Source organism: Ailuropoda melanoleuca, chromosome 2, assembly GCF_002007445.2.
Source record: "Ailuropoda melanoleuca isolate Jingjing chromosome 2, ASM200744v2, whole genome shotgun sequence".
Classification (NCBI taxonomy): domain Eukaryota; kingdom Metazoa; phylum Chordata; class Mammalia; order Carnivora; family Ursidae; genus Ailuropoda; species Ailuropoda melanoleuca.
The window spans coordinates 87,875,761-87,890,936 of record NC_048219.1 but is presented as its reverse complement, the minus strand read 5'-3'; the positions used below and the strand labels follow the sequence as shown (position 1 = coordinate 87,890,936).

General features: G+C 37.0%; 1 protein-coding gene across 2 annotated transcripts in view; it reads left to right on the top strand.

Moving 5' to 3' along the window:
* The window catches only part of GOLPH3L (golgi phosphoprotein 3 like), a 39,622-nt gene extending 25,649 nt beyond the window's left edge, over nt 1-13,973 (top strand). For both annotated transcript variants that reach the window (XM_011225156.3, XM_002919361.4), the window contains 2 exons: nt 1,165-1,279; nt 13,368-13,973. In XM_011225156.3, coding sequence (XP_011223458.1) covers nt 1,165-1,279; nt 13,368-13,795 — 543 coding nt within the window. In that variant the 3' untranslated portion in view covers nt 13,796-13,973. The remainder of the gene's footprint in view (nt 1-1,164; nt 1,280-13,367) is intronic.
* The last annotated feature ends 1,203 nt before the right edge of the window (nt 13,974-15,176 follow it).

Genomic DNA, 15,176 nt, shown 5'->3' with positions numbered 1-15,176 from the left:
AAATAAAATCTTTTAAAAAGGTGCAGGGAGGGTCGCCTTGGTGGCTCAGTTGCTAAGCATCTGCCTTTGGCTCAGGTTATCATCCTGGGGTCCTGGGATCGAGCCCTGCATCGGGTTCTCTGCTCAGCCAGGAGCCTGCTTCTCCCTCTCTTTGTACCCCTCCACCCGACTCTTGCTCTCTCGCTATCCCCCTGTCTCAAATAAATAAAATCTTAAAAAAAAAAAAAAAGTCACATGCTCTTATCAACCGAGCCAGCCAGGTGTCCCATCACCACCCTCTCTTTTGTCTTCAATTTATTTTTCTTTTAAGCTATATGTGACATTTGACATTTTTGACCACCACCTCCTACTTGAGGTTTTCTCCATTCTTGGCCTTTGTTATATTACATTTTCTTGCTTCTCTGGCTGTACCCTATTTCTTATACTTCTCCATTCCTTAACATCTAAGTCTCAGTTTGTATCCTTTTGCATAACTTCTGTCCCTTTGGAGATATCATTTACCTTACAGCTTCATCTGTCACCTCCTTGATATTATCCTATCAAATCCTAGGCCTTCTTTTTCTACCCTATTTAACTGTTGAGTAGGCATTTCAACTTGGCTATCCCTTATCAGTTAAAACTAAACTTAATCAACATTTCCCCCAAAACTGATCCCTTTTCTGACTTTCCTACGTTTATTAATTGTTTCACAATCGGGTTTTCCAGGGTGCCTGGGTGGCTCAGTCGGTTAAGTGTCTGCCTTCGGCTCAGGTCATTCTGGGATCGAGTCCCACATCGGGCTCCCTGCTTAGCAGGGAGTCTGCTTCTCCCTCTCCCTCTGCACCCCCCGCCCCGGCCCTGCTCATTTTCTCTCACTCTCTCAAATAAATAAATAAAATATTTTTTAAAAAACCAAGTTGGTTTTCCAGACCCAAAGAGTTGTTATTGTGTATTTTCTCCATGATCATTTATATCCAGTTTGTTGCTAGGATCCACTTCAAATGTTATTTTTGTCTCCTTACTATTACCCCATACTAGATTTTAAACTTCTTGAGGAAAGGGACAGTATACTATGTTGCTTTGCATTTCCTACAACACTTGACCAATAATGTATATATGGTATACTGAAAAATTTTAATTTGAATTAAGTAAATGAACCAGGGTCCCTTGATTCTTCTTTTAAAGGTACTGCTAAAGTCAGATAGCCCAACAGGGGATGTTTTACTGGATGAAACTCTCAAACACATCAAAGCAACTGAACCCACAGAAACCGTCCAGACATGGATAGAGCTACTCACAGGTAAAATGGCTCAAAATGGTTCAAAAATTCCACACTTTGTAATCTTTATCCTACTAGTTCAAGAAAATGAGTACAGGATTTCAAGCTGCTGGGTAAGAAATATATGGTTCACTGTTTAACTGTATTAAAGAGGGACAGAAAAGGCACAGTTAATCAATACAAAAATTTTTCCAAAGTTTCATTTTACTTCTGCCACCCCACCCCAGCTCTCTAACAGTATTCTTCACAAGAAAATTTTTTAACATCTGTATTGATATATAATTCGCACACCTTACAGCTGACCCATGGAAAGTACACAATTAAGTGGATTTTAGTATATTCACACAATTGTGCAGCCATCATCACAGTCTAAACTTAGAACATTTTCATCACCCCAAAAATAAACCCCATACTCAGCAGTTTTTCCCAAGCCTCCTGCCCAGCTCTGGCCAACCACTAATCTACATTCTATCTCTATAGATTTGCTTATTCTAGATATTTCATATAAATGAAATGTACAACCTTTTTTTGTAACTGGCTTTAAGATCCAGTATTTTTAAGGTTCATCCATGGTTTAGCATGTACCAATACCTCATCCTCCTTTTTTTTTAAGGGCAAGTTCAAAAACTTTAATATAAGTAAGTAGAATTTTAGGAGAAAACAGGACACTTTGAGATCACAGCCAGTGTCACCTTCTGGGACAATTTTTTTAATTGAAATTTTTATTGAGATATTTGTAGATTTACATGCAGTTGTAAGAAATAATACCGAGAGACCCCTATACACTCTGCCCAGAGTCCCCCAGTGATAACCTTTTACAAAACTATTATATAATATGACCCACAGGATATTGGCATTGATACAATCCACCAATCTTATTAGAACTTCCCCAGTTTTACCTTGACTCCTTTTTATCACTAAATAATATTTCATTGTATAGATGTACCACACTTATTTATTGATTCATCAGTTAATGGACATTTGGATTATTTCCACTTTTAGGCTATTATGAATAATGCTGTTATGAACATTCACAGACATGTTTTTTGTGGATGTGTTTTAATTTCTTCTGGGTGTACACAGAGCATAATCTTTATTGTCTTAACCATTCGTAAATGTAAATTCAGTGACATTAAATACATTCAAAGTGTTATGTAACCATCACCTCTCTCTATACCCAAAGCTTTCTCATCATCCCAAACATCCTTATTTCTTCCCGCCCCCCGTTCTCTGGCAACTTCTTTTCTATTCGTTGTCTTTATGAAGTTGCCTGTACTAGGTAACTCATAAAATGGAATCATACGATATTTGTCCTTCTGTATCTGTCTTACTTCATTAAGCATAATGTTTTCAAGGTCTGGTCATGTTGTAGCATATATCAAAGTCTCATTCCTTTTTATGGCCAAATAATATTCCGTTGATTAGATCTACCCTTTTTTTTTATTATTATTCATTTGTTGTTGGACACTTAGGCTGTTTCCACCTTTTAGCTATTGTGGATAATGCTGCTATGAACATTAGTATACAAATATCTATTCAAGTCCCTGCTTTCCATTCTTTTGGATATATACCTAGGAGTAGAATTGCTGTGTCATATGATAGTTCTATGTTTTGAGAAACCACAAAACTATTTTCTATACAGGTTGCACCCTTTTAGACTCTCACCAGCCATGCATGAAGGTTCCAGTTTCTCTACATTGTCATCAACACTTGTTCTGTTTTTTTTCTGTTTTGTTTTTAATTATAGCTCGCCTACTAGGCATGAAGGGATATCTTGTTGTTTTGATTTGCATTTCCGTAATGGCCAATGATAAGCATCTTTTCATAGGTTATTGGCCATTTATAGATCTTCTTTGGAAAAATGTCTATTCAAGTCCTTTGCCCATTTTTTAACTGGGGTCTGTTGTTATTGTTTCTGTTTAAAGATTTTATTTATTTATTTATTTATTTGAATATTTAGTTATTTATTTGAGAGAGAGCTAGCGAACACACAGAGGGCGAGGGAGAAGCAGACTCCCCACTGAGCAGGGAGCCCAATGCAGGACTCAGTCCCAGGACCCCAAGATCATGAGCTGAGCCAAAGGCAGATGCTTAACCAACTGAGCCACCCTGTTGGCTCCCTGTTATTATTGTTGTTGAGTTTTAGAACTTCTTTATATTTTCTGGATATTAATCCCTTATCAGATCCATCATTTACCAATATTTTCTCCTATTCTGTAGGTTGTCTTTTCAACTTGTTTGATGGTAATCCTTGACGCACAGAAGTTCTTAATTTTGATGAAATCCAATTTATCTATTTTTTCTTTTGTTGCCTGCACTTTTGGTCTCATATCCATGAAAAGACTGCCCTTTCCCCGTTGAATAATCTTAGTAGCCTTGTTGAAAATCAGTTGATCATAGATGGGAGGATTTATTTCTGGGCTGTCTGTTCTCTTGCATTGATCTATGTTTGTCCTATGCCAATACCATACTGTTTTACTTACTATGGCTTTATATTAAGGTTTGAGGCTGGGAAGTATGAGTCCCACAACTTTATCTTGTTCAAGATTGTTTTGGCTATCCTGGGCCTCATGCAATTCCATGTGAATTTGAGGATCAGCTTTCCCATTTTGGTGGGAAGGGCTATTGGAATGTCATTAGCGGTTGTGTTGAGCCTGTAGATTCTTCGAGTGGTACTGATACCTTAACAATGTCAGGTCTGCCTGTCGATCAAAATGGGATGTCTTTCCATTATTTAGGTTATCTTTAATGTTTTCAGCAATGTTTTATAGTTCTCAGCATAGAAATCTTTCACCTCCTTGGTTAGACTTATTCCTAAGTATTTAATTCTTTTAGACACTATTATAAATGGAACTGCTTTCTTAATTTCCTTTGTTCTTTACCGGTATGTAGAAACAATTGATATTTGTGTGTTTTTCTTTTACCCTGCACCTTAGCTGAATTAGTTTATTAGCTCTAGTAGCATTTTTGTGCATTCTTTGGGATTTTCTATACAGTTGACCCTTAAACAACATGGGTTTGAGCCATGCAGGTCCATGTATACATGGATTTTTTTCAATAAATATAATGCATTACTCTAAATGTATTTTCCTTATGATTTTCTTAATATTTCATTTTTTTCTAGCTTATTTTATTATAAGGACACAGTATATAATACATATAGCATACAAAATATGTGTTAATTGACTGTTTATGTTGTCAGTAAGGCTTTCAGTTTAGGCTATTAGTTAAGTTTTTAAAGAATTAAAAGTTACACACAGATTTTGGACTGTGCAGGGGTTGGGCACTCCTAACTCCCAGGCTGTTCAAGGGTCAGCTATAGATAGGATCATGTCACATGCAAACAGAGATAGTTTTAGCTTTTCCTTTCCAATTTGGTTGCCTTTCATCTTTTTTCCCTTCTCTAACAGCTCTGGTTTGAATAGCAGTAGGGAAAGCCGTCATCCTTGTGTTGTTCATGACCCTTGAGGAAAAGCTTCCAGTTTCACTATTGAATGTGATGTTAGCTGTGGATTTTTCATACCTATCCTTTACAATGTTGAGAAATTTTCTTTATTCCTAGTTTTCTGTCATGAAAGTGTGTTGTTGTTGTTGTTGTTGTTGTTGTTTTGAAAGTGTGTTCATTTTTGCCAAATGTCTTTTCTGAGTCAAGTGAGATGACTATTTGGCTTTTTTCTTTCACTCTATTAATGTGATGTATTATGTTATTTATTTTTTTATTGAGGTATAATTGACATACAACATTGTATTAGTTTCAGATGTAGAACACATTGATTCAGGATTGATGTAAATTGTGAAGAGATCACAATACGTTTACTTAACATCCATCCCCACATATAGTTTCAAATTTTTTTTCTTGTGATGAGAACTTTTAAGATCTCTCTTAGCAACCTTCGGATATACAATACAGTGTCATTAACCACAGTCACCATGCTGTATATTATCCCTAGGAATTATTTATTTTATAACTGGAAGTTTGTACCTTTTGACTACATTCACCCATTTTGCCCACCCCCCCCATCCCTTGCTTCTGGTAACCATCAATCTGTTCTCTGTATCTGTGGGCTTTTCTGTTTTGTTTTGGGGTTTTGTTTTGTTTTTTTAAGATTTTATTTTTAAGTAATCTTTACACTCATTGTGGGGCTCAAACTTAGAACCCTGAGATCAAGAGTCACATACTCCCCTGACTGAGTCAGCCAGGCACTCCTTTTGGGTTTTTGTTTTTTAGGTTCTATAAGTAAGTGAGATCATTACAGTATTTGTCTTTCTCTGTCTCAATTATTTCACTTAGCATAATGCCCTCAGTTTCCATCCATGTTGTTGCAAATGGCAAGATTTCTTTTTTATGGCTGAGTAATATTCCATTGTGTGTGTGTGTGCGCGCGCGCTAACGCATGTGCATGTGTATACATTTTCTTTATCCATTCATCCATTGATGGACATTTAGTTTACTTCTATGTCTTGGCTATTGTAAACAATGCTTCACTTAACATCAGAGTGCATATATCTTTCCCAGTTAGCATTTTCATTTTCTGTGAATAAATATTCAGAAGTGGAATTGCTGGATCATATGATACTTCTATTTTTAACGTTTTAGGAACTTCTGTATTGTTTCTGTAGTGGCTGCACCAATTTACATTCTCACACAAAGTGCACAAAGGTTCTCTTTTTTCTACATCCTCTTCAATGCTTGTTATTTCTTGTCTTTTTGAAAACAGCCATGCTAACGGGTGTGAGGTGATATTTCATTGTGATTTGATTTGCACTTCCCTGATGATTAGAGATGTTGAGCACTTTTTCATGTGTCTGTTGGCCATCTCTTATCTTCTTTGGAAAAAAGGATTCAGATCCTTTCCCCATTTGATTTTTTTATGTTACATTCGTGGGATAAATTTTACTTGTTCATGGTGAATAATCCTTTTAATATGCTGTTGGATTCAATTTGCTAATATTTTATTAAGGATTTTTGCATCAATATTCGTAAGAGTTATTGGTCGATAATGTGACTAAAGTGAGTCTCTTGTAGATGGCATATAGTTGGATGATGTTTTTTAACCCATTCTGCCAATCTTTGTCTTGTGATTGAATTGCTTAATCTATTTACATTTAAAGTAATTACTCATGGGGTGCCTGGGTGGCTCAGTTGGTTAAGTGTCTGCCTTCAGCTCAGGTCATGAACCCAGGATCCTGGGATTGGGCCCCGTGTTGGGCTCCCTGCTCAGCGGGGAGCCTGCTTCTCCCTCTCCCTCTGCCCCTCCCCCCCCACTCATTCTCTTCCACTTGCTCTCTCTTAAATAAATAATAAATAAAATCTTTTAAAAATAAACAAATAAAAATAATTATTCATAAAAAGACACTTCTGCCATTTTGCTGTTTCTTTGCTGCATGATTATAGGTTTTTGTCCCTCATTTCCTGCATTATTGTCTTTTTTTGTGTTTAGGTGGTTTTTTGTAGTGAAACATTTGTATTCCCTCTCATTTTCTTTTGTATAGATATTTTCTTTATTGTTACCATAGAATTTAACATCCTAAAGTTTCAACAACCTAATTTGATTTTATACCAACTTCAATAACATGTAAAAACTCTGCCCCATAAAGCTGCATTCCACCCTCTTTCTGTTTTGATGTCACAGATTATATTTTTATATGTTGTGTGCCCAATAACATAAATTAGTTGTTTTTTAATGTATTTATCTTTTAAAGCATATAGGGGCACCTGGGTGGTGGGTGTCCGACTCTTAATTTGGCTCAGGTCATGATCTTGGGGTTGTGGGACCAAGCCCCAAGTCAGCTCCATGCTCAGTGGGGAGTCTGCTTGAGATTCTCTCCTTCTTCCTCTACCCCTCCCCTGGCTCATGCTCACTCACTTGCTCTCTAAAATAAATCTTAAAAAAAGGGGCGCCTGGGTGGCACATTCGTTAAGTGTCTGCCTTCAGCTCAGGGCATGATCCTAGTGTTCTGGATCCTAGCCCTCCTCTGCTAGGAGCCTGCTTTTTCCTCCCCCACTCCGCCTGCTTGTGTTCCCTCTCTTGCTGGCTGTCTCTGTCAAATAAATAAATAAAATCTTTTAAAATATAAATAAATTAATTAATTAAATAAATCTTAAAAAAAATAAAGCACATAGAAAATTAAAAGTAATGTTACAGGGGCACCTGGGTGGCGCAGTCGTTAAGCTTCTGCCTTCAGCTCAAAACATGATCCCGGTGTTATGGGATCGAGCCCCACATCAGGCTCCTCCACTATGAGCCTGCTTCTTCCTCTCCCACTCCCCCTGCTTGTGTTCTCTCTCTCGCTGGCTGTCTCTATCTCTGTTAAATAAATAAATAAAATCTTAAAAAAAAAAAAAGTGTTACAAACCAATACTAGCTTTTATATTTGTACATGTATTTACCTTTTTTGTAGATCTTCATTTCTTCATACCGCTTCTACTTACTGTCTAGCTTCCCTTCATTTCAACTTGCAGGACTCCTTTTTAGTATTTCCTTTTTTTTTTTAATATTTATTTATATATCTTAGAGTGAGAGCGTGAGCTGGGAAATGACAGAGGGAGAGGGAGAGAAGCAGACTCCCCGCTGAGCATGGATCTCACAATCCTGAGATCACAACCTGAGCCAAAACCAAGACTGAGCCACCCAGGGGTCTCTCCTTTTTAGTATTTCTTGCAGGACAAGTCTAGTGGTAATAAACTTCCTCAGTTTTTGTGTATGTAGGGAAGTCTTAATTTCTCCTTCATTTTTGAAGGACAGTTTTTCTGGATATAGAATTCTCCTTTTACTGTTTTTTTTTTCCCCTTTTATATCTTTGAATATATCAGCCCACTGCCTTCTGCCCTCCAAATTTTTTGATGAGAAATCAGCTGATAATATTACTGAGGATCCCTTTTATGTGATGACTCACTTCTTTCTTCCTGGTTTTAAGATTCTTTATCTTTGGCTTTTGACAGTTTGATTATAATATGTCTCAGTATGGATGCTTTATCTGACATTGAGTTCATTAAGCTTCTTGGATTTGTAGATTCATGTCCTTTATCAAATTCGGAAAGTTTTCAGCCATTATTTCTTCAGATAGTCTTTCTGCCCCATTTCTCTCTCTTCTCCTTCTGGGATTCTCACAATGCATGTATTTGTCCATCTGATGGTGTACCAGAGGTCCCTTAGGTTCTGTTTACTTTTTCTCATTTGTTTTCTTTCTGTTCCCCAGACTATATAATTTCAGTTTCCTATATTCAGGTTTGTTCATTCTTTTCCTGCCTACTTAGTTCTGCTTTTGACCCCATATAGTGTATTTTTCATTTCAGCTATTGTATGTAAGCTCCAAACTTTTTTTGGTTTCCTTTTTATGATTTCTCTCTCTTTATTAATATTTTCATTTTGTTCATATGTTGTTTCCCTGTCTATGTCCATATGTTCTCTTAGCCTTTGAGCATCTTTAAGACAGTTGTTTTCAAGTCTTTGTCTGGTAAATTTGATATCTATACTTGCTGAGGCACATATTATGTCCATTTCTTTTGTTTCTTTGAATGTGTAATACTTTGCTCTTTCTTTGTATGCCTTGTGATTTTTTTTCTTGAAAACTGAACATTTGAATCTTATAATGTGGTAATTCTGGAAGTCAGTCTCCCCATTTCCCAGGGTTTGCTGTTGCACAGTGTCTTTGTGCTGTGGATCAGACTGAGGAGAAAGCTTCAGACTCGGGTTTTTTGTGAGGTACATCTTATCCTGAGTAAGGATACATTTTTTAGTGGAAAAACAGAAACAACCCCACAGTGCTTATCCTTTGTATCCCCTGGAAACTGCTTTACCTGGTGGGGATTTGAACAGTGGCATCCAGCTTCTAGTTTCATGTCAGCCATGAGAAACTGCAATCTGTAATCAGAACACAGATCCTGATATTTCAAGGACAAGGTCCTTATTGCCCACCCTGATTCCAGCAAGCTTCACCAAAACCACAGATTGCCCTCCCTATAGGTTCCTATCACAGGGCTGGGAGGTAGGGGCTAAGTAGCCACTATTAGGCCGAAGGCTGAAATTGGCCTATATGAACCACATTTTGCCAGTCAAGCCTTGGCCTGGAACCTACGAGCATTCATATTGATTCCAGAGTTCCAAATAGTTATTAAAAAGATATATTCTAGGGGCTCCTGGGTAGTTCAGTCAGTGAGGCATCCAGCTCTTGATCTCAGTGTTGTGAGTTCAAGCCCTGTGTTGGTCTCCACCCTGGGCGTGGAACCTAGTTTAAAAAAAGAAAAAGAAAAGATTCTAGGTTCTAGTGTAATTATTGTCTATGTGAAGAGATGAATGTCTGGCACTTCATACTCTGTCATCATCCCTGATGTCATACCTCAATGATTAACAATTTAAAGAACCTTATCATCTATGTCCAGTTTGAGTTTGTCATTAGGGCCCACTTCAAATACTATTTTTGTCTCCCCACTATCACCCCATACTAGATTTTAAATGTATGAGTTTTCATTCTTCCACATTCTCATCAATTCTTGTTATTCTCTTTTTTATTTTATTTTATCTATCCTAATGAGTATGTAGTGGTATATCATTGTGATTTTTATTTGGATTTTCCTTATACTGATGATGTTGACCATCTTTATGGCCATTTGTATATCTTCTTTGGAGAATTGTCTATTCAAATACCTTTTCTATTTTTTAATTAGGTTTACCTTTTTTTTACTATTGATTTGTACTTTTCAAATATATTCTAGATACAAATCTCATCATATACAGGATTTGCAAAACTTTTCTTCCATTCTGTGTCTTTTCACTTCTTTTTTTTTTTTTTTTTTTTTTTTTTTTTTCTTAAGATTTTTTTTTTTTATTTTTTTTTATTCGACAGATAGAGACAGCCAGTGAGAGAGGGAACACAAGCAGGGGGAGTGGGAGAGGAAGAAGCAGGCCCCTAGCAGAGGAGCCTGATGTGGGGCTCGATCCCATAACGCCGGGATCACGCCCTGAGCTGAAGGCAGACGCTTAACCGCTGTGCCACCCAGGCGCCCCTGTGTCTTTTCACTTCTTGATAGTGTCCTTCAAAGCATAAAATTTTCAATTTTAATACTTTTCAATTAATCTTTTTTTCTTTTATTACTTGTGTAATAGCTAAGAAATGATTGCTTAACCTAACATGAAGATTTATTCCTGGGGCGCCTGGGTGGCTCAGTCGGTTAAGCGTCTGCCTTCACCTCAGGTCATGATCCCAGGGTCCTGGGATTGAGCCCGGCATTGGGCCCCTGCTCAGCGAGGAACCTGCTTCTCCCTTCCCCTCTGCCTCTCCTTCTCCCACTTGTGCTCTCTCTCTTGTATGCACGTGCTCCCTCTCTCTCAAATAAATAAAATCTTTTTTAAAAATTTATTCCTGTGTTTTCTTCTAAGAGGTTATAGCTTTGTCTATTTCATTTAGGTCTATTGTCCATTTTGAGTTGGTATGGGGTAGAGCTCCAACTTCAATCTTTTGCATGAAAATATAAATACAGTTGTCCTGGCACTATTTGTCCTCACACTGTTCTGTCCTCCATGATTTATGTTGGTACCATTGTCAAAAATCATTTGACCATAAATGTATGGGTTTATTTCTGGACTCTTTTTTTGATCTATATGTCTATTCTTATGCAGTACCACACTCTCTTGATTATTGTAGGTTTTGTTTGTTTTTGGTGGTTTTTTTTTTTATTATTATAGTTTTATAATAGCTTTGAAATTAGAAAGCGTGAGCCCTCCGACTTTATTCTTCTTTTTCGAGATTTTTTTGGCCATGCTGGGTCTTTTGCATTTCCATATGAATTATAAAATTAGTTTGTCAGTTTCTACAATAAAGCAAGGTAGGATTTTAATAGGAATTGTACTGAAGCTGTAGATCAGTATGGGGGAATATTGCTATCTTAAGAATATGAAGTTTTCCAATCCATGAACATGGGATGTCTTTCCATTTATTTAGATGATCTTTATTTCTTTCAACAATATTTTGTAATTTTCAGTGTACAAGTCTTATACTACTTTTGTTAAATATATTCCTAAGTATTTTGTTCTTTTTGATGCTATTATAAATGTAATTGTTTTCTTAATTTTATTTTCAGATTATTTGTTGCTAATGAAGAGAAATTCAATTGATTTTTGTATATTAATCTTGTATTCTGCAACCTTGCTAAATTTATTTGTTGAAATAGTTTAAGTGGATTCCTTAGATTTTTCTGTATACAAGATCATGTCATCTGAAAATAAAAATAGCTTAACTTCTTCCTGTCTGATCTGAATGCTTTTCTTTCTTTCTTTCTTTTTCTTTCTTTCTTTCTTTCTTTCTTTCTTTCTTTCTTTCTTTCTTCCCTCCCCTCCTCTCCCCTCCCCTCCCCTCCCNGAGTGTGAGAGGGAGAAGCAGGCTTCCTGCCGAGCAGGGAGCCTGATGCGGGGCTCGATCCCAGGACCTGAGCTGAAGGCAGGCGCTTAACGGCTGAGCCACTCAGGCGCCCCAGCAATTGGCATTTTATTATAAGGAAAAGCCCCGTTTTCTTTTTTTCTTTTCTTTTCTTTTCTTTTCTTTTCTTTTCTTTTCTTTTCTTTTCTTTTCTTTTCTTTTCTTTCTTTTCTTCCTTCTTTTGCCCTGGCTAGAACCTCCAGTACAGTGCTAAATAGAAGTGATGGAAATGGCATCTTTGTCTTGTACCTGATCTTAGCAGGACAAAACTGACTCTTTCACCATTAAGTATGAAGCTAGCTGTGGGTTTTATGTAAATGCTGTCTATCAGGTTGAGGAAGTTTCTACCTAATCCTAGTTTGTTGAGTGTTTTTATCATGTAAGTATGTTGGATTTTGTCAGATACTTTTTCTGTGTCGATTGAGATGATCATTTGGTTTTTTTCTGTCATTCCATTGATATGATGTGTTACATAATTGGATTTTGGGGTATTAAAACAACCTTGCCTTTCTGGTATAAGTCCCACCTAATTTTGTTACATAGTGTTTATTATATGTGCTTGATTTTCTTTTTGGTAGTATTTTGTTGAATATTTTTGTACCTATATTCATAAGGGGTATTGGTCTATAGTTTTCTTGTGATGTCTTTTTCTGGTTTTGGTATCAGAGTAATACTTAAGGAAGTGTTCCCTCCTCATCTGTTTTTTTTTAAAGAGTTTGTAAAGGATTAGTAGTATTCTTTAAACATTTGGTAGAATTATCACTAACCCATGTTAACCATGCTTTTGAGGGGGAATTTTAAATTACTTATTCAATCTATTTACTGTTATAGATCTATTCAGATTTTGTCTTTCTTCTTGAGTCAATTTAAGTAATTTGTGTGTTTCAAGAAATTTGTTCATTTTTTCTAGGTTATCTAATTTGTTGGCATACTGTTGTTTATAGTGTCCTCTTACTGTCCTTTTTATTTCTTTAAGGTCAGTGGTGATGTTTCCTCTTTCATTCGTAATTTTAGTAATTTGAGTCTTCTCTCTTTTTTGTTGGTCAGCCTAGGTTTGTCAGTTTGTTGATCTTTTCAATGAACCAACTTTTGGTTTTATTGATTTTCTCTATTGTTTTCATTGTTTCTATCTATCTCCTCTCTTAATCTTTATTATTTCCTTCTTTTGCTTCCTTCATGTTTAATGTGCTCTTCTTTTTCTGCTTTTTTTAAGGTAGAAAGTTAGGTTATTGATTTGACATCTCCTTTTCTAATACAGCATTTGGGGTCATAAACTTCTGCCTTGGCACTGGTTTAAGCTGCAGCTCATAATTTTGGTCTGTTGTGTTTTCATTTTCATGCAACTGAAAGCATTTTTAAAAATTTCCTGTGATTTCTTCTTTGACCAATTGGTTATTTAGGAGTGTATTGTTTAATTTCCACATATTTTTGAATTTCCCAAATTTTTGTCTATTAATTTCTAATTTAATTCTGTTGTGGTTAGATAGCATACTTTGGATGTTTTCAGTCCTTTTAAGTTTGTTAAGGCTGATTTTATGGCCTAGCATATGGTCTGTCCTGGAGAATGTTCCATGTGCACTTGAGAAGGATATGTATTCTGCTGTTAGGGTGGAATGTTTTGTAGATGTCGTGTTAGGTCTAGTTAGGTCTAGTTATAGTGTTGTTCAAGTCTTCTTTTTTTTTTCCCCCAAAGGTGAGACCTGGAACCCCTTCAAATTACAGTACCAGCTAAGAAATGTAAGAGAGCGAATTGCAAAGAACCTAGTAGAAAAGGGTATTCTAACCACTGAGAAGCAGAATTTCCTCCTATTTGACATGACTACTCATCCAGTGACCAATACAACAGAGAAACAGCGACTAGTGAAAAAACTTCAAGATAGTGTCCTAGAGCGGTGGGTAAATGACCCTCAGCGTATGGACAAGCGAACACTAGCACTCCTGGTGCTAGCCCACTCCTCTGATGTGCTAGAGAATGTCTTCTCCTCTCTGACAGATGACAAGTATGATGTGGCTATGAATCGAGCCAAGGACCTAGTAGAACTGGACCCTGAAGTGGAGGGGACAAAGCACAGTGCCACAGAGATGATCTGGGCTGTGCTGGCAGCCTTCAATAAATCCTAAAGCCAGTGGGTGGGTTTCTCCTTTTTCCTCTGCTGGCTGGTGACTGTCAGAGACACCACACTGAGTTTTGTGTGATGAGATGTTTTTCATCGTTTTTTTTTCCTTCCCTTGAATCAGATTTGTGATTTGGGTGAGCAGCTTCAGGGCTTCTCCATAAACTTTGGCCATTGTAAACAGACTTTATTTCCCTGTATTTTTCCACTACAGAGGTGAAAAAACTAGGTGAACCCACACACACCCAATAATCATTTTCTCTCATTTCTTGGTTTACTTCCACCCAGTGTGCTTTTGGATAAGCAGGAATATCTAAGTGGGATTTGGAGTTCTCCAGTCAGAAAATGTGAATGAAGGGACGCCTGGGTGGTGCCGTTGTTAAGTGTCTGCCTTCGGCTCAGGGCGTGATCCCAGCGTTCTGGGATCGAGCCCCACATCAGGCTCCTCCGCTGGGAGCCTGCTTCTTCCTCTCCTATTCCCCCTGCTTGTGTTCCCTCTCTCACTGGCTGTCTCTTTCAAATAAATAAATAAAATCTTTAAAAAAAAAAAAAAAAGAAAGAAAATGTGAATGAGATATAGAGCAAACCATTTATTAAGTTTTTTAAAGTTTGTTTTCTGTCCTTTTTTTTTTTTTTAAGTAGGCTCCACTGCCAATGTGGGGCTTACTCATGACCCTGAGATTAAGTGTCACATACTCTACCAACTGAGCCAGCCAGGCACCCCTGTTTTCTACCTTAAATACATGTTTTCACAGTCTTTGTCTTTCAGACTCTACTAAGTAATGTAGTTATTGAAATAACTGTCTCTTTGAATAAGGGGCAGTGAAAACAAAACTTATTTTTGGAGCAGATGGTCTCTGGGATTGTATGTACCACTAATGATTTTTTCATCTTTCCTTTTCTAACCAAATGAGAATATTACAAATTGATTGCCTAGTTCTCACAGCCCTAGAATCAGAAATATATTCTATACTCTCTCTTCGCATTATCTACTCCCTCATTCATTAGGACAAAAATCTGAATGAAAAAAAAATGTATCTCTCAACCATGTCCTTCAGTTAGCAGTATGATTTACAAGGGAGGGAGGTAGCCTGAGAATTTCCACCACTTAGCACATGACTGTCCTGATTCCTCCAGATTCCTCTACATGTCTCTGATTGAATTGAGGGGAGTTAGAAATTTCAGTTGCTGAACAGCAGCATCCTGAGTCCAGACAGTCCATCTAAACTCCAGATGTTCTTGCTCACCATTTTCAACTTCCTTCATAAATTGATAGATTCTGTCTATATTTAAGGGTTCTATGAGTATTTTTGTCTGTATTTAATCCAGTTACCCTCCTAGTCATTAGTCTTGTTTCAACACAACCATCTATCTACCCAAATCTCTAA